We start from the raw sequence: 20,524 nt of genomic DNA on the forward strand, positions 1-20,524 counted from the left end.
ATGGCAAAATAAAACTGCATTAGGAGAGCCATATCAGAGAGGAAATAAATATGGCGCACAACACATGCATGTCACATTAACTAAAATAGGTGTTCATAAGATATACAGAGGGGCCTTTACTTTATTATTAAACTAGCTGAGTACCCGGCGTTGCCTGGTTTTTTCTTCCTCATCCTTGTTGGGGAGGAAAATCAACAAAGGAGGAAGCTTTTAACTTCAAATCCCATCCCCATATATTGTTGTCATATCCCAACCCCATATCCCGTCCTCATACCCCGGCCTCCTTTTCCGACCTCCTATCCAGTCCTCCTATCTCGACCTCCTATCTCGACCTCCTATCTTGACCTCCTATCCCGTCCTCCTATCCCGACCTCCTATCCTGACCTCCTATCCCGACCTCCTATCACGTCCTCCTATCCCGACCTCCTATCTCAACCTCTTATCCCATCCTCCTATCCCATTCTCCTATCCCATCCTTCTATCTCGACCTCCTATCCCAACCTCCTATCCCGACCTCCTATCTCATCCTCCTATCCCGTCCTCCTATCTCGACTTCCTATCCCGACCTCCTATCTCGACCTCCTATCCCATCCTTCTATCCCGTCCTCCTATCTCGACCTTCTATCCCGTCCTCCTATCCCGTCCTCCTATCCCGTCCTCCTATCCTGTCCTCCTATCCCGACCTCCTATCCCGTCCTCCTATCACGTCCTCCTATCCCAACCTCCTATTCCGACCTCCTATCTCGACCTCCTATCCCATCCTCCTATCCCGTCCTCCTATCTCGGCCTCCTATCCCGTCCTCCTATCCCATCCCCCTATCTCAACCCCCTATCCCGACCTCCTATCCCGACCTCCTATCTCAACCTCCTATCCTGTCCTTCTATCCCGTCCTCCTATCTCAACCTCCTATCCCTTTCTTCCATCTCCCCCTCCTATCTCCACCTCATATCCCATCCTCCTAACTGGACCTCCTATCCCGACCATCCCGTCCTCCTATCCCGACCCGTAATATGTGTACCAGGTATTGAAATATCTCCAGCCGTACAGAAGTTATGTGAGAACATACATTTCCCATTCATTTGCCTGGGACTTTAAACAAAAACCCCGACCCTCACAAATGGGGGTAGTTAAGGGTTAAATTAACTATCCTATATTTTAAGTGGACATATAAGTAACATGTGACCAAGTATTATCGAAATATCTCCAGCCGTTTGGAAGTTATGCAGTAACACATATTTTCCATAGACGTGTATAGAACTTTAAACATAAACCCCGCCCCCTGGCAAATGGGGGTGAGTAAGGGTTAAATTACCTATCCTATGTTTGTTGTTGACATATAAGTAACATGTGTGCCAAGTTTCATGTTAATATCTTTAGCCATTTGGAAGTTTTTGTGAAACAAACACACACACGTTGAGTTTTATATATATATATATATATATATATATATATATATATATATATATATATATAGATAGATAGATAATAGCATATGCTGTACTATAGAAGCAAAAAAAAAATCCTGGAATGCTTCTTTATCTAGGGAAATAGGCATACAATTAGTGGTGAACACTGAATCTTTGCTAGTCTTGAGTAGGGCTGTGATATATATGGACATGAGCTAAGGAGGAAGAGTTATACCTTGAAACAGTGATTCCCAACCGCGGTGCCGCGGCACACGTGTGTGCCGTTCAGCACTGCCCCTGGTGCCGCAGGATTTTGCCGTGATTTTTTTATTTTTTACTATTATTTTTTTTTAAATGTCCCGCCCCGGCCTGACGGCACGGGGGGGAAGTGAAGTCTGCGTGCGCACTGCGCGCACAGCGTCCCCCTGCATCTCCTGTGTTCCTCTCCGTCCCCTGTGTCTGCCGCGTGACCCGTGTTCCCCTCCTTACCCCTCTGTTCCCTGTGTCCCCCGCATCCCCCTCCTTCACTCTCCGTCTCCTGCGTCTCCCTCCGTCCCCCTCTCCCTTGCGGCGCAGTGAGACGGAAATGGTGCCCTGGGGCGGAACGAGCTGCACCTGCGCCGGACTCCAGTGCCTCCTGTGGAACTGCAAGCTGCGCGGGCCGGCTTGCTTAAGGTACCGTACCCTTTCCACCCCTCTGTTCACCTACTCAACCCTGTCTAAATCCCCCACCGTCACCCAGGTACACCCTCTACCCCCCCCCCCAGTCACTCATGTCCACCCCCCCCTGTCAGCCATGTCTCTGTCCATCTCTATCACCCATGTAATCCCCCCCTGTCACCCATGTCCACCCCCCCTGTCACCCATGTCCACCCCCACTGTCACCCATGTCCACCCCCCCTGTCACCCATGTCCACCCCCCTGTGACCCATGTCCACCCTCCCCCCATAACCCATGTCCACCCTCCCCCCATAACCCATGTCCACCCTCCCCCCATCACCCATGTCCACCCTCCCCCCGTCACCCATGTCCACCCTCCCCCATCACCCATGTCCACCCTCCCCCCGTCACCCATGTCCACCCCCTCAGTCACCCATGTCCACCCCCCCTGTCACCCATGTAATCCCTCCCTGTCACCCATGCTTGCCTTGTCCACCTCCCTGTCCATCTCTATCACCCATGTAATCCCTCCCTGTCACCCATGCTTGCCTTCTCCACCTCCCTTTCCATCTCTATCACCCATGTAATCCCTCCCTGTCACCCATGTAATCCCTCCCTGTCACCCATGTAATCCCTCCCTGCCACCCATGTCCACCACCCATGTCCACCCCCCCAGTCACCCATGTCCACCCCCCCCAGTCACCCATGTCCACCCCCCCAGTCACCCATGTCCACCCCCCCCAGTCACCCATGTCCACCCCCCCCCAGTCACCCATGTCCACCCCCCCTAGTCACCCATGTCCACCCCCCCTAGTCACCCATGTCCACCCCCCCTAGTCACCCATGTCCACCCCCCCGTCACCCATGTCCACCCCCCCTAGTCACCCATGTCCACCCCCCCTAGTCACCCATGTCCACCCCCCCTAGTCACCCATGTCCACCCCCCCCTAGTCACCCATGTCCACCCCCCCTAGTCATCCATGTCCACCCTTCCCAGTCACCCATGTCCACCCTTTCCAGTCACCCATGTCCACCCCCCCAGTCACCCATGTCCACCCCCCCCCCAGTCACCCATGTCCACCCCCCCTGTCACCCATGTCCACCCCCCCTGTCACCCATGTCCACCCTTCCCTGTCACCCATGTCCACCCTTCCCTGTCACCCATGTCCACCCTTCCCTGTCACCCATGTCCACCCTTCCCTGTCACCCATGTCCACCCTTCCCTGTCACCCATGTACACCCTTCCCTGTCACCCATGTCCACCCTTGCCTGTCATCCATGTCTGCCTTGTCCACTCCCCTGTCCATCCATGTCACTCATGTTTACCCCCCTGTCTACCCCCGTAGTCTACTCTGTCACCCATGTACACCCTCCTGTTCACCCATCTGTCCCTTTGTTACCCCAGTCCATCCCTCTCTGTCACTCCTGTCCCTCTTTTACCCCCTTGTCCACCCCTCTGACCCCCTGTCTCCCCTGTCCACCCTCCTGTCACCGATGTCCACCCCCTGTCCACCCCTCTGTCACCCCTATGCCCCCGTCACCCATGTTCACTCTTCTACACCCATCTATCACCCTTGTACACCTCTCTACACCCCTCTGTACACTCCTATACACCCCTCTGTCACCCATGTACACTCCTCTACACCCCTCTGTCACCCATGTACACTTCTCTACAACCCTCTGTCACCCATGTACACCCATCTGTCACCCATGTACACTCCTCTGTACCCCTCTTTCACCCATGTACACTCCTCTGTACCCCTCTGCCACCCATGTACACTCCTCTACACCCCTCTGTCACCCATGTACACTCCTCTACAACCCTCTGTCACCCATGTACACCCCTCTGTCACCCATGTACACTCCTCTACACCCCTCTGTCACCCATGTACACTCCTCTACACCCCTCTGTCACCCAAGTACACTCCTCAACACCCCTCTGTCACCCATGTACACTCCTCTTTACCCCTCTGTCACCCATGTACACTCCTCTCTACCCCTCTGTCACCCATGTACACTCCTCAACACCCCTCTGTCACCCATGTACACTCCTCTCTACCCCTCTGTCACCCATGTACACTCCTCTCTACCCCTCTGTCACCCATGTACACTTCTCTACACCCCTTTGTCACCCATGTACACTCCTCTACACCCCTCTGTCACCCATGTCACCCATGTACACACCTCTGTACACTCCTCTACACCCCTCTGTCACCCATGTACACTCCTCTACACCCCTCTGTCACCCATGTACACCCCTCTGTACACTCCTCTACACCCCTCTGTCACCCATGTACACTCCTCTACAACCCTCTGTCACCCATGTACACTCCTCTACACCCCTCTGTCACCCATGTACACACCTCTGTACACTCCTCTACACCCCTCTGTCACCCATGTACACTCCTCTACACCCCTCTGTCACCCATGTACACCCCTCTGTACACTCCTCTACACCCCTCTGTCACCCATGTACACTCCTCTACAACCCTCTGTCACCCATGTACACTCCTCTATACCCCTCTTTCATCCATGTACACTCCTCCACACCCCTCTGTCTCTCATGTACACTCCTCTACACCCATCTGTCACCCATGTACACTATTCTACACCCATCTGTTACCCATGTACACTTATCTACACCCATCTGTCACCCATGTACACTTATCTACACCCCTCTGTCCACTCCTCTACACCCCTGTCACCCATGTACACTCCTATACACCCCTTTGTACATTCCTCTACACCCCTTTCACCCATGTATACTCTTCTGCACCCCTGTCACCCATGAACACTCCTCTACACCCCTGTCACCCATGTACACTCTTCTGCACCCCTCTGTCACCCATGAACACTCCTCTACACCCCTGTCACCCATGTACACTCTTCTGCACCCCTCTGTCACCCATGTACATTCCTCTACACCCCTGTCACCCATGTACACTCCTCTATACCCCTGTCACCCATGTACGCTCCTCTACACCCCTGTCACCCATGTATGCTCCTCTACACCCCTCTGTCACCCATGTACGCTCCTCTATACCCCTGTCACCCATGTACGCTCCTCTACACCCCTCTGTACACTCCTCTACACCCCTCTAAACCCCTCTGTCACCCATGTCCACTTTTCTACACCCCTCTGTCACCCATGTAAAAAAAAAGAAAAAAAAGTTTGGCGCCTAATAGGTTTGTTTTGCAGGTTTAACGGTGAAGAATTGTGTGTGTAAGAAATCGTGATGATGGCGCAGACCAGATGGAGAAGAGAAGGCAACGATGCAAATTAGAGAAGACGTCATTGGTGAGTTGCTGTATAAAGCAGCACTTTAAACTACATACCCACTGATAAATAGATATAGTGCATTGCGTTTTTTACCGTTTTTTTCCTTTTTTTTTTTTTTTCTTGCTCGTCAACCTCGGTAGCGGTGCCCCGTGGAAAAAAAAATTTCCGAGGTGTGCCCCGACCCGAAAAAGGTTGGGAAACACTGCCTTGAAAGATAAAATTTAGGGTACGTTCACACATACAGGATCCTGCACAGATTTGATGCGCAGGATTTGCAACTGCCGATTAGAAGCTGTGCCCAGTCATTTAATTTACATTGAAATCTGCAGCAGAAAATCCTGTGCATCAAATCCTGCGCATCAAATCTGCGTACGTGTGAACATATCCTAAAGCAGGATTTTAATCATTACACTAAGTGCATAGTCGCATAGGGCTTCTTACCCTGATTTCCGAGCATACCTTGCTTTCATAAATTGAGCCTTCCAGCACCGAGATATGGTGGGGGTAAAAGTACATTCTAGTGGTAGTCAATCAATCAGCTGTAGGCGGCTACAAGCTGGCAGAGGGGTGTTGCAGACAAATGGTGGAAGAACTAAGCTGGGCTTGTGCAGTCACCAAGGGGAACACCTCCTGGGCTTTTGGGGCTAATTTGTATATTAATTTAAAGACATAGGGGGAGATTTATCAAAACCTGTCCAGAGGAAAAGTTGCTGAGTTGCCCATAGCAACCAATCAGATCGCTTCTTTGACTTTGCAGAGGCATTGTTAAAAATGAAAAGAGCAAACTGATTTGGCATTGGGGCTATGGGCAATTCAGCAACTTTTCATTTGGACAGGTTTTGACAAATCCCTCCATAGTGCTGGGGGGCTGAATCTGTAAAAGATAAGTTATATGCAGAATCAGGGTGAGAAGCCCAAGTAGTTCGAGGGCCAAGGATACTACCAAATTTCTTATGATATAATAAGGCAGGAAAATCTTCTACAGCTTCTCAGTTTGCCGACAGCAGCAACGCCCTGTACACCTGACAGCTCAGGACATGTGGAGAGACAACGTGGAAGGGTGAACGGAATTTTCCCCTTTTCTTTTGACTATAATAAGATTAACCCTTCTGAGCCTGTGGCCTTTCCCAATTTTAATAATTGTATGGGGTTTCTTTGAGGAGCTTGGGGTATACATGATATTTCTGTGGATGTGAATGGGGGGATTTAGAGATACCGATGTAGACTTGAGGGGATTGGGTATATAGTTTCTGGTAGAAGTTGTGTAAGGTGGCATGAATACATTTGTGGTTAAAGAAAGAACGAGAGAGAGTGTTACAATTTCATATAGGAGATTTGGGTTATCTAAGCTAGTATTGCTTTGGCAATACTGGGGTGTTAAGGAATTCCTTAACCTCTCTAAGGAGGCATAGACATAACATATAATTTACTGTTTGAAGATTCCCCAGGTCACAGTTCCCATAATAGTCTCACTAGGGCTAATGCAGTAGTAGCATATTTAGGATTGGAAACAATAGTTGTCACCAGAAGAGGATATGACTGAATAGAGAGGTTAGACCATAGTTAGAAATGGAGCCATGGATTAGAGCCAGGAGTCAAGATCAAAACTTTCATAAAGATTTCTCCCAACTATAACTTAAACTCCACACAAACATCTTGGGCATCTCACTTTTTTCAGCATCCTCAACATCTTTTTTTCACCTACACAAACTTCCTACCCATAGTTCCCCAAATTATAATAATACCCCTAGATGCCCCACACAATAATACTGTGCCTTTTGTAACCCACACAGGAAGGTAGGCAGTTGCCCTCATTAGATATGTCGCCATGTAGGTTGGTAGGTCCACCCCTTGGTAGTTCATCCCAGTAATTAGGTAGGTCCTCTTACTAGGTAGATAAATCCCCACAGTAAGTATCTAGATCCTGACAATAGGTAGATATACACCTCCCCTTCTTCCAAACAATGACCTTTTTGAGCCAACATTAATAAAAGAAAAATAAACTCATTGAAATAGGCAAATTAAATGTGAAACAAGCTTGTAGGACAGAACATTTTATCAGATATTTTTCATAGACAATAGCCACAGTAACCTGCAAATTCTAATGAACCTATGTCCAGCTGTCTTAAACATTTTGGCAAATATTCACAACAGCATACATGGGTTTTGTTTATAGACGGTCTTGGATGGTGATTTACCACAAGACCAGTGATGTGATGGTTGTGGGTAAACTCTACCAAGCAATTTTCTTGATGGACATTCTCATATGTACTGTATGGGAATATTGCTCAAGGATTAGGTTCATCAGGTCAAAATGGGTGCAGGGCAATATTAAAATCCTTAGATAATGCTCTCCAGAAAAGTGTCAAACAGCTAGAGCAGCTAGACTATGGAGCCAGAAGATCAGAGCCAACAGAAAAGCAAAGGACACTGGGGCACATTGGGCTTTTCTGAGAAGTTATCCACCTTGAGTTGGATGAATCAAATTCATTGAGATTTCAGTCCAAGGTACAGATAGAATAGCTAAAAGCTGGAGGGGACCTGAGGCTTTCTGTTTGTTACACTGTTTGTGTCATTTTTTGAAAATAAACTTCATGGAATAAACTTGTTGGCAATAACCCCAACTGAGGAGGTGTCAGCCTCCAAAAAGAAAGGACTTTTAGGTACCAGAGGATAAGAAATTAGAGCAGAGGTGAAGCAAAACTTGAAATGACAAAATGCCTGAACGACAGAGGTTGGCCAGTCTAATGTATTTGCTCCCTTTTGGGTCAAGGGTGCAAGGGGTGACACAACTTAAGAGTAGTTCGGGATAAACCAATGTTAATAGTTAAAAAGACGAGAAACCTTTAAATAAGTGCTACAAAGAGATCTGGCAGGACCACCATTTATTCAATAGAATGTTGGGGAATTCAATGGAAAGTGTTGTCTAAGGCAGAGTAACCTCATGATTAGGAGTAGGAAGGACATTTTTTCAGTGTTAAAAGCTCCCATTTAAAAATGGATTGATGGAGGTGAACTGTGTACAGTATATTCTCATGTACTTTGTACAGAAGTAGGGGGGCTATTAAAAGTTAGTGATTCCAACAAGCATGTTCCCATTCTTGAACGCTTTCCTAGAAACAGAGAGACACTCTAGACACAACTGTAGTTAGGACATAAATGCTGTGAGAGCAACTTGACCTGACATCTCTAATTTATCCAGTTCATCTGAGAAAACCCGCTACCAATGAATTGTTGTTCTGCAAGGGTGTAGAACTTGATGGCATATTAACCAACCATAGAAGTCACTTGGTTCAGGTTCAGAAATGTACATGTTGCAGAGGTCATACAGCAACCCTCTGAAGTGCATTTAAGAAGATTGGAAATAACAAAACCTGATTTTTCCACTCCTACAAGTGTGATAACAAAGCTGTAGTCTCTACTAAAGTAGGAAGATTTCATAGCCCACCTTAGTTTAATCAAAGAAAAAAATTGCTGGGTACACAGTCTAAAGTGTATAGTACACTGGCCTTAGGATCCCAATCATATTGTTACAGCACTGATGGGTTACTAGACCATAACCTTAGCAGTCACCTTTCCTTGGTCCTAACAATGGCTTCCAGTACCCCAGGACATATAGTTGGGCAGAATAGTGGGATCAATCAGTGTATCAATTGCCAAAAGCAGATAGCAAATCCCCAGATATTAGGTTAGATGTCTGATGGAATTAGTAGTCTTACAGGCAACAGTAGTTTTGCAAGATGGCCAAGACAGTGTGCAACCAATATAACACATACCAGGACAACACAGACTGATGGAATGACAACAACCGGACCGGAAAACTCTATTGACAGAACTTTGCAGTACCTCAGAACAAGCTCCAATACAAAATGCTAAAACTCACATGAGACAAATTGGTTCAGATATTGACAGCACATAATGGCCATGCAAACAAAACAGTGCCAACATGGACTGGACATTGACAAACAAACACTAAGCCAGATTGGAGAATGATACAATCCGTAGATAAATAAATCAATACACTCAGGAGACAAAATGTAAAGATATATATATATATATATATATATATATATATATATATATCCTGATGATAAAGGATATGTAGGGTGGCCACAATGATGTCTACTGGTTAAGAGAAGCCTCAGTAAGCACAGACGTATTCCCTAAAGAAGCCTGTATTATATCTTGCAAGCAGTAGCCTTGCCAAGCCACTTGTTTGGCAAATTTACTGTAAGACTCACGACAGTAGGCTGTAGCACTCAGGGTAGTAGTGGATCTGCTGGACTTGTGTGGTAAATGACATGGGCCATGCCGGATTTTCACCAGAGCCCACCGCTAAGTGGGATGGATTTGCTGCGGCAGGCGGCACGCAGGTCTCTACCCCGGCACGACTCGACCACCAAGGCGGCTGAGGAGGTTTGAGGCACAGCAGGAATACAGCAACTCGTGGTCTGGACAGCAGAAGGTCAGGGCAGGTGGCACAGGCACAAAGTCAGTAACGTAACAGGAGGTCAATAGGCAGGCGGCACAGGAGCAAGGTCGGGTCATGGAACAAAGGGGTCAGAAACACAGCAAGGCAATACAACAAATGCTTTCTCTAGGGCACTAAGGCAAACAAAGATCCGGCAGGGGACAGTGGGAGGTGCTGATACTTATAGGTGCAGGTGTAGATGATAATTACGGGCGCACTGGCTCTTTACATTTTAGAGCTCCGGCACGGGTGCGCCCTAGGTGGCGGGGACACGCGCGCCGGCACTCCGAGAGGATCAGAGGGACAGCAAAGAGCAGAGGTGAGTGACGGGCTAGGATTCGCATGCGGTCGTGTCCCGCAATGCGAATCCCGGCCCTGACGGCTGAGGAGGAGAGAGGAGGAAAGCGCTCACTGCCAGCGTGTCTGGCCGGCGCGCTGAACGTTACATTCACAATATATAACGGACAGGGAAGTAGGAGCAACAGCCTGGCTGTAAGCACCCATGTCCCAGTGTTGTTTGATCTTTGTTTTGTATGCTATCTTGTGCATCTTAATAAAATTTATATGTTTGACATTAAAGTCAGCTTGTTATTCACGAGAGCCGCATCCTGCCCAGCAGCTGCCATATGCCTGCCATTTGTCGATTCCAGAAGTTGGTACATTTATCAAAACAAATCTCGTCAAGTCAGAAATCCCCACCGGACTTAAATAAAAAAAAGATGAGAAAAGCAATAACCAATTCATAGTATAGGCTCATACAATATCGTATATCCAGTAAGTGGGGCAAGAGCATTCAGGGATTCCATGAATGCTGTACGATATCGCCTCCCATGGCGTTCAGTTTTTCATATAACATAATCATGTTAACTTTGGTTGGGCATTCTGGATGGTTTGGCACCTAGTAAACAAATATATGGCAGTTTAGGGAATTTCATTGCTGTTAGGTAAAAAATAAGAGATATAGAGGGATAAATGGCATGTAATTTAGATGGCACTTGATTTCATATGTACAATGAATACATTCCATGTTCCTCAGTTTCCAGGTAAGCAGGTTGTTAGATTTGTTTGCAAATTTAAAATGCATGGACCAACTAATGGCATGCTCAACCCTATAGGGGGGAATAGCATCTACCTGAAGATTTATGCCCCTTACCTGATAACCTTAAACGTGACCAGGTTGGGATGTTGTTATCAAAATCTTCAGCTGGTATTCATAGGTCAGTCATTCTGCTCAATTCTTTGAGGCTAATCTAATAAGATGCTTTCAAAGGCCAGATGTTTTTTTTGAGGACAAAACTAGATGATAGCCCACCCAGGGACTTGGCATGTTTCTTGTAAGGATCAAATTTGGCAATAGGCAAGTGGACTCCAAAATATAACTCATCCAGAAATCAAAAGTATGGTCTATTGGGTGGTAAAAAATAAATATAACTTCTGCCCCATGAGTGTTGCTTGTTGTTGTCTAGTACATTGTCTTTGAGAATGAAGCCAAATACCTCCCTTTTTGGTTGGAAATGCTATCTGAGTTGACCTGTCCAGTTGTTGGGGAGAATGCTTAATTGACATCACCAGCCTAAATTATACTGGCATTAGGGTGTAGGGGTGAGTATGGGGTCCACTGGAGGAGCATAACTGGAAGGGCAGTCATAAAGAGTATGAAATGATTTGACTTTTTTATTTTTATGTATTGTTGTAATATAAATATTAGTATTTATAATATGAAATAATATTAATAATACTAATAATTATTATTCATCTTTTTTCTCTTAAAGGTGGAATCACCCTTTTTGCAGTCATCACTCTCATTTTGGATTCTTTCAAAATTGGTTATTACATTGGATATTCAGAGTGTTTATCAATAACAGAGGGGATATTCCCTGTGGCTCACACCATCCACACTCTTCTACAGGTAGGAGGCTTTTTATTTTTAACAACTAACCAGATTTTCTATGCATCCTTTTAATCTAGTACTATGACTACTTGTTTCCACCCTGCACACTGAATTGCCTATTGTTCCATCAAATAAACCTTAATTGTTAGGTATGGTATATTCTTATGACATTGTCCTGTCATTAGGACTTTGTAACCCAACATGTTATTATACTGGGTACCTGCTACTTATTATGGGCCATTTCGTATCTTAATTTTGTATTGATCTTGTAAGTGTTGTCCAGACTTTTTAAGTGTAGAAGTCTTGGGTATGGCATATGAGTGTATAAGTCAGCCAAGCAGTTAATGCTTCTGTATAATTTTTTGCAGTATGGTTTTTCGGTTTGTTCTCATTACTATCTGGGCTTCAATGAGCTATGACAAGCATAACAGATTTGTTTTCAGATAAAGCATTACAGATCTCAACAAATATTTTGACTTGTATTGGGGTCTGTCAGGGTTCTACTACATTTTTGATGTTTTTGTCATAATAAATAGAATAGCATAGTCTGTTGTACTATCCTTTCCTGCAATAAAAATAGAAAACCTAAACCTATTATAAGTCATTGGGATCTGGCAGAATTCATTCTGTTATAAGAATCAATGAGAAATAAAAAATTGTGGCCTGTGCCACCAAATGTATTATGAGTCACAGTTTGTCCTTGAAGATTTACGTCAAACCACATGTGCCAGGCTTAACATGGGCATGGTCTCCAGCGGCCAAGCAAATTTATTGGAACTCTTAAATTAGAAAATTGTTGTAAGTTATAGCAGTCATATAAGCCATCATAAAGCTGGCTTAGATTTCAACATGTGTTACGCAGATAGTTAAAGATGCAACAATTTTATTAATATTATTTTACTCTACTGCATCTGCTTATTAAGACTGGTTTATCACCAGTATAAAACCATCATCTAAAAATGATTATTATTTAATAATAATAATAAAAATAATATTCACCATTATTAGTTTAGTTAACCCAGTCATTTATCAATAAAGGGGTTATCTGATCCTGCAAAAAAAATTATTTCGTAGGTTTTTGTATATGCCTTGTTTCCATCCATCCTGATTCCAATTTCATCCCTGAAATTACTTTCTACAGCTGCCTACATAAGTGGGTTGGAGTCAGTTCACACCATGTGCAGTTTTAATGCATATTCTTATCCCACGTTCCAAAGTGCGTTTTTTTTGTTTGTTTTTTGAGAAATATTGGCATGAGGAGAAAATGCTTTTACCTAGATCAACAATTGAAATGTCTTATATTTGTAGGGCAATATTTGTTTCCAATTGATTCCAATGATATCGATTATGGTTAAAAAAAATTCAAACCTTGAAAAAAAAAAATAATAATAATAATAATAACTTTGTTCATTACCATGTTCTCACCCCTATAACTTTATTTTTTATTTTTCCACCTACAGAGCTTTTTTAAGGTTTGTTTTTTTGCGCCATGAACTGTAGTTTTTAACAGCACCACTTTTGTGTAGTTCTGACTTTTTGATAACTTTATATTACATTTTTTTTGGGATGTAATGTCACCAAAAATCTGCAATTTTGGCATTTGGAATTTTTTTTGTGTTTATGCCATATACCGTGCAGGATCAGAAACATAATAATTTAATAGTTTGGACAATTAAGCACACGGTGATACCAAATAATTTTGGTTTGCACAGTGATTTATTTTAAAAAATGGGAGGGATTTAATTAGGGGAAGGATTTTTTTTATATTTTTAAAAACATTTTTTTTTAACTTTTTTTATACAAATTTTTTGCCCCCCCCCTAGGGGCCTATCATAAGCCATCATCAGATGACTTACATAGATCAGTGTAATGCTATTGCATTACATTGATTCATGAAATCTTTCCTCGATTGCTAAGGGCTGCCAAGGGGAGCTCTAAGCAATCTCAGAGCCAGGGAAGACGCAGAGGACAAGGTAAGGCCTAGGGCTTGCCTAGAAACCCATAGCCCCCCTCCCCCGCGAATTACATCGCGGGGGGGCTATGGGACCACTAGACACCAGGGAATAACTGCATTTAATGTTTAAATGCCGTGATCTGTATAGATCACGGTATTTAACCAGTTAAATGACGAACATCAGAGCGATCTCTGATGTCCCTCATTTCCGGCAGATGTCAGCTGCTGATAGCAACAGACATCTTACGGTCATGATGCGGACCCGACCGTCGGGCCCCTGTCATGTTTGCCCACCCGACCCAGGACGTTCATGTATGTCATGGGTCGGGAAGATGTTAAATGGGCACTGTCACCAACTTTGTACTTAGTACTTATGTACTACAACATATCTCTAATATACTTTTATTATTATTTTTTAAATTAAAATGGTTTAATTTATATTTGAAAACCGGCCACTAGGGGTCTCCCTCCTAGCGGCCGGCTGCAGCCTTGCGTGACGTCACGCCTGAAAAAGGACTGATTTTGGCCTGGCAATCAGTCCTTTTTCAGTTAGGCTGCACTCGCTCCCTGCCTGTCAATCAGACAGGAAGGGAGCGAGCGCATTGGCTCCCCGGTCACTGGCTGGGAGGCCACTCCTCCCACACATCGCCGCCGCTGCCTCGTCGCCGCCGCTGTCCCTGCACGCCCGCTGCCGGACTCTGCAGTAAGTGTAATGAGGGAACGGGGTATGCGATGGAGAGAACGGGGTATGCGGGGGGGGGGGGGGGTTGTGATGGAGGGAACGGGGTATGGCGCGGGGGGGGGGGAACGGAGGGAACGGGCTAGCGCCGTAGCGCCGCATGTAACTAACTAATAGTTTATCTACACAGGGTGCCTCCAGCTGTTTCAATACTACAACTCCCAGCATGCCCTGACAGCCAGTAGATGTCAGGGCAAGCTGGGAGTTGTAGTGGTGAAACAGCTGGAGGCACCCTGTGTAGATAAACTAAGGGCGGAAGTGTCGGCCCCAGCAGGCATCAGTGACGTGGTGCCTGCTGGGGAAGTTTGCCTGGTAGTGAGCACACTACCAGGCAGAAAAAAAGTTATTTTTAATATATTGAAAATTAAAATTAAAAGCAGGGAGGGGGTTAGGCATAGATTGTCAATAGGCAGGGACAGAAAAAAAATAGGATGGTAGGAGCTACCCTTTAAGTCTTCATGCTATAGTCACACATTGTGGTTTAACCACATTTTTGCTGTGATTTTCCAAAATTGTGGTAAAAATGTGTTTTTAGAGTGATTTGTACAATTGCATTACAGTAGCTTAAGTTTCATCCAAGTTTGGAAAAATCACAGCAAAAACACAATGAGTGAACACAGCCTCAGGGGAGGTGTATAACTACTATAGCTTGATCACATACAGATAGCAGCAACAGCAGTATAAAAATCTGGGTCGGGAGAGGAGGGCTAGGTGGTAGGGGTGGTGGGGGAGGGATCTGTAAGCAGCCAGAAGAGATCTATTAGGTGATGATATCATTCTGTAGTTCGCAGGAAGTCAGCTGACACAGTACAGACCACTTTCTACGATACTTTAATCCCTTAAAGGGGTACTCTGCCCCTGGCATCTTATCCCCTATTCAAAGGATAGGGGATAAGATGTTAGATCGCCGCGGTCCCGCTGCTGGGGACCCCGGGGATCGCCGCTGCGGCACCCCGCCATCATTACTGCACAGAGTGAGTTCGCTCTGTGCGTAATGACGGGCGATACAGGGGCCGGAGCAGCGTGCCGTCATGGCTCGGCCCCTCATGACATCACGGCCCGTCCCCTTAATGCAAGTCTATGGCAGGGGCGTGGCGACCGCCACGCCCCCTCCCATAGACTTGTATTGACGGGGGCGGGCTGTGACGTCACAAGGGGCGGGGCCGTGACGTAACGATGCTCCGGCCCCTGTATTGCCCGTCATTACGTGCAGAGCGATCTCGCTCTGCGCAGTAATGATAGCGGGGTGCTGCAGCAGCGATCCCCGGGGTCCCCAGCAGTTGGACCCCGGCGATCTGACATCTTATCCCCTATCCTTTGGATAGGGGATAAGATGTCTAGGGGCGGAGTACCCCTTTAAGGACTCAGTCCATTTTGACCTTAAAGACCAGGCCAATTTTTGTTTTTTCTCTTTCTTTTTTCCTCCTCCTCTTCTAAAAATTTGAACGCTTTCAATTTTGCACCTACAGACCCATATAAGGGTGTGTTTTTTGCATCACCATTTGTATTTTGTATGAATCCTTTGACCCTGGGAACCCCAGGGTCACAAAAACCCTTATTTTATTCTCACCCCTAAAACTTAACTTTTATTATGTCAAAGTGAAAAGATATATATACAGTGAGTAACACGCTATTAAAATCACGGGCCTCAGTGTGTTTTTTAATATATTCAATCCTGTATTAACACACAGTACTAACGCTGTTGGTCTCTGATACTGTGATCAGTCGGCTGCAGCACCGCTGTCTAATACACACACATGGGGCTCCGCAGTTCTAACAACAGAAATGCCCACTCTACATGTTTCATCACTTCAGTGTCATCATCAGGAGGGAAAATGGACATCAACCAGAGCAATCAACCAGCCAGGTATGTATGATACCAAATGGTCCTACCCGCAGAAACAAATGTTAATTCTTTCTGCAAATGCTGGATTCTTAATTTCTGCAACAGATGTTTCTTTTTATTTTTTTATTTAACTGTTTATCGTTTTATCAATACAATTTTCAATTCAGTAAAATAGAAAAATAAAAATAACAAAGAAAGAAAAATCTTGCAGCAGCAAGAATAGAGTTCATTGTTGAAGCGTATATGCAATATTGTAACAAGAACCCTACATCTAGGTAGCTTTAAGCAATTGCCATGTTTCTATAGAAATTGAGTTGCAGATTTATAGATTGTCTACAATACATTCAAATCCGTGAGTGTGTATTAGGTAGGAACATAGCAATCTATATTATTTTGGTTAGATTCCAGAAACGTAATAAAGAAAATGAAAAGAAGAAGGAAAAGAAAGAAAAATGAAATAAAGGATAAAAAGTTATAAAAATAATAAAAATAAAGTACCTGTTTGACTAAGATGTGAACTATAGAATAAGTCCATGCCTATGCGACCTCTTCCGACTCTCCTCCTTTCAGTGTTGGTTATCGTCTTCTATATATTCATCCCAATCCTTCCAAGTTTTGTAGAAATGAGAAAGCCTGTTTTCTGTCATTGCAGAGAGATATTCCATCCGCCTAACTTCCAGAATCCTATTGGTTAGGGCTTGTACGGATGGAGGGGTAGGCTTTTACCATTCTTTTTTTTATTTCTAAAGCATATTTTTATTGGAATTTTTTAAAAGAATAAACATTAATACAAAAATGTAAAGAAAACATTAAGTCACTGTTTGGAATACACAATACAGCAAATATGTCTTGTGTGGAATAATCTTGAGATAACACAGTCTCAGATGAGATGTAAGGGCATAAAAATCATAGATAATAGCAGGACATAACACTCATAACCCTTCAAACCCATGTCACCCTCTCTTATCCAGATAGGTAGATATGGATAGGTGATACCCATACAGAGGCAGATAAAGGAGTATCCCTGTAGAAACAGGGCTGCTAATCCAACAGTGATCTCCAATCACAGTCATACATTGTCAAGCGACCTCTCCCGACCATCGGACCACCCCACGTAGTGTCTTTCCTGAAAGTCCTGGCAGTTCCCTCTATTCCAGTGTCAGTCAGTGGATATGAAGAAATGGTCAGAGTGTGGTCAGTCATTTGGAAGACGTAATGCTCCCAGTGTACCCTGAAGTTCTTCCGTATTATACCAGGTAGTGTATCTGAAGGGATATACTATTTCTGCAATCTCAGTGGGGTCAAAGTGAGACACAATGAAAGATCGCCATTTTTTAAAGAATTTCTGCGTCCCCGAGTCCAGGTGTCGTTCCGCATGAATCCTGTCTACCCCCATGAAGTATTTCAGCTGTGAAACAATCATAGCAACATCAGGTGTATGGGCTTCTAACCATGTGTGAAACAGACATCTCAGTGCAACCAGGAGCACAACGTGTAAAAAGGCAGGCATACTTTCCCCATCTCCCTCCCTCTCCCCAACTTCTGGTGGGCGCAATTGGTGAAAAAGCAACGATTGGTGGGTGAAAGAAAGTTGAGTGTGCCAATGATTCCGAATATACGAGCAGACGGTCTGCCAATATAGCACGGTGAATGAGCATTCCCAAACTCCATGATGGAGGTTCGTGAAGGGAGCGTTACATTTTGGACAACGAGTGATCCTGTCAGGAAATGAGGGTGAGGGAGGTATATTAAAACCGTAAAGCGCAGCATGCGCCAATTTAAAGTACGTTTCTCTCCATCTTTCATTTATGACTTTCTTGCTCACCGCCTCCCATCCCGCTAGAATCGTGTCTCCAATATCAGCATCACCCGTCCAACGCTCCCACGTGCTAAACACCTTTTTTGGGTCTATTTTCAAGAGACGAGCGCGAAGGGTAAGGTATAAGGTAGAGATAGTTGCTCTTCTCGGCTCGTTCCCCACAACATCATCAAAGGGATGAGGCAGTGCTTCCCGTGTAAGATCGCGTAGTCGAGAAGAGCAAAATGCATGCGCTTGATTGGCATATAGCACATGGGAGCGGGGAAGGCCATATATGTTGAGTATTTCATCAGGCCGCAACCATCTACGTCCCTCAACGTCCATTAAGTCTTTTTTTTTCGTCACCCCCCCTAGCGCCCCACATACTCAGCCACGAGGAGGACCTACCCTGTGGGAATTCCGGGAGATCAAGCAATGGCATATGTTTGGAGAGAAGAAAGGGTAGGCCGAAGCATTTTCGCATTTCCTTCCAGGTGACAATAGTATCCCTCAGTAAGACAGAGCCCTTTACTGCTGTTGGTAGTTGGCTTTTTCCATTCTTTGGCTATCAAACACTTTGCCGCCGTGAGTATGGAATGGAATAATCTGAGTTTATTTTTTATAATACCGGGGGGGCACATTTAAGAGATAATTGATTGGGTTTATATGTATCTTCAGTTTCAGTATCTTCCCTACTAAAGACTGCACTTCCAACCAAAAGTGACGCAGGGAGGGACAATCCCAAAATATGTGCGGTAGTGTATCTAACTCCCTATTACAACTCCAGCAACTAGAATTATTTTGTGGATAAAGTTTATTTAATACTTCCGGTGTGTGATACCACTGAAAGAGAATTTTGTATTGATTTTCTTTATATATTACGCAGGAAGAAGACTTCGCTGCTCTATCCCATATAGTTTGCCATGTGGCTCCTGGAATTTCATAGCCTAAATATTCTTCCCATTTTGTCATGTAGGGGTGTTTCCAACTATCTTGATATATGAAAGAATGTAAAATATTGTAAATGGAGGATATCAAACCTCTCGTGGTGGTCTCAGCCCTACAAAACAACTCAAAGGATGTTGGTTTAGGGAAAGCAGCTTCAGGTGAGCCTAACCCTGCATGTGAAGTGACAGTTTGGAGAAAGTTTTGTGTGTCATTAGAAAGATTAAACTTGTCACTAAGGGTTTGAAAGGTAAGGAATGTTTTTTTGATCGGGTCCACTAGATCTGCAAAGTGAAACAACTCTGCCTCTACCCAGGGGGAAATGATGTCTAGATCATTACTATCAGGAATAGAGATGTTTCTATGGAGCTGGAAAAGAACACACACGTTGCTGGATAAGAATGCACTCAGCGCAAAATTCTCCCGGATTGTTCTTCTAAATGGTGGAGGTGGTAGCTATGAATTTGAGTTCAAGTTAGACAAGAATTTACCAACTTGAAATCTGCCGCAAAATTTATTTGCAGCTAATTCACAACTTAGTTAGCGAATTAAAAGTCTATAGCATGCCCTCATCCTGTAGAGAAATATCTGTTTTGTGGTTTGTAACTGTAAACTTGTTTCAGATTTTTATCTACAACAGTCCCCTTTTATGTATCCTATTCATTTCCCTCATTAAATTAGACGTGCCTTGACCTTGCATACGTAAGGGAATAAAAGGTCTTAAATAGTGGAACCCATAATCTCCCCAGATTAAAGTATGAGGGAGATCAGGGATTTAACATAATCTCTGCAATTTTTTAGCATTTATGAGATTACCTGAAGACAATTGTTTTCATTTGACATGGCATATTGATAAATGTATGTATAAGGGATAAGTATTCCTGTTAGAGAGAGGCACCACTTCTGGTGTATGGAGATTCAAAAATGTCCATTAGCACTCAGGGAATATGCAAAGCAGCTCATCGCATTCCCTAGACATCAGCTTTAGTTCCTGTTACGGAATCTCAGAAACTATTCCCTTTCCCAGAATACCTGTGGTGTGCTAATGGCCTTTTTTGAATACCCATATACCAGAAGAGGAATACTTATTCCTTTTATCTAGTCATCAGGCCTCTCAATAGCTAAGCCAGAACACCCTACTCTCCACTGACGAGGAAGAAAATACTCTAAAACAGAGCTGTCCTCTTCCCTTCTGGGGAGAAGTCTGGCTTGGCATAAAATCCTGATAAGTTTCTCCGTTTCTGAGATTCCATAACTGGAGCTAAAGCTGATGTCCAGGGAATGGGATGAGCTGCTTTGCATATTATGTATGCATATTGTATGTATATATATAAATATATATATATATATATATATATATATATATATATATATATATACAAAAGAGAAAAAGGCGCGCACCTAGTGCAGATTACCTAGGTCGAATAGGGGTGGAATAAAGAGAAGAGCCATAGGAATGGCCCCTTACCTTGCGATGTTATGCTGAGACTATAACATCTACTGAAGCATGTAATTTGAGAAAGCAGCCTCTAA

General features: G+C 44.4%; 1 protein-coding gene and 1 long non-coding RNA gene across 4 annotated transcripts in view; one reads left to right on the top strand and one right to left on the bottom strand.

The window, feature by feature from the left end:
- Window positions 1-20,524, top strand: part of OTOP1 (otopetrin 1) — a 159,950-nt gene that overhangs the window by 29,142 nt on the left and 110,284 nt on the right. For 2 of the 3 annotated variants that reach the window (XM_056555141.1, XM_056555142.1), the window contains exon 3: window positions 11,591-11,727. In XM_056555141.1, coding sequence (XP_056411116.1) covers window positions 11,591-11,727 — 137 coding nt within the window. Of the gene's footprint in view, window positions 1-5,266; window positions 5,366-11,590; window positions 11,728-20,524 lie in introns of those variants that run through there. The other variant, XM_056555143.1, reaches the window with a different exon arrangement.
- The window catches only part of LOC130354564 (uncharacterized), a 111,260-nt gene that overhangs the window by 7,437 nt on the left and 83,299 nt on the right, over window positions 1-20,524 (bottom strand). The window lies entirely within an intron of this gene.

Source organism: Hyla sarda, chromosome 1 (genome assembly GCF_029499605.1).
Source record: "Hyla sarda isolate aHylSar1 chromosome 1, aHylSar1.hap1, whole genome shotgun sequence".
NCBI classification, from domain to species: Eukaryota; Metazoa; Chordata; class Amphibia; order Anura; family Hylidae; genus Hyla; species Hyla sarda.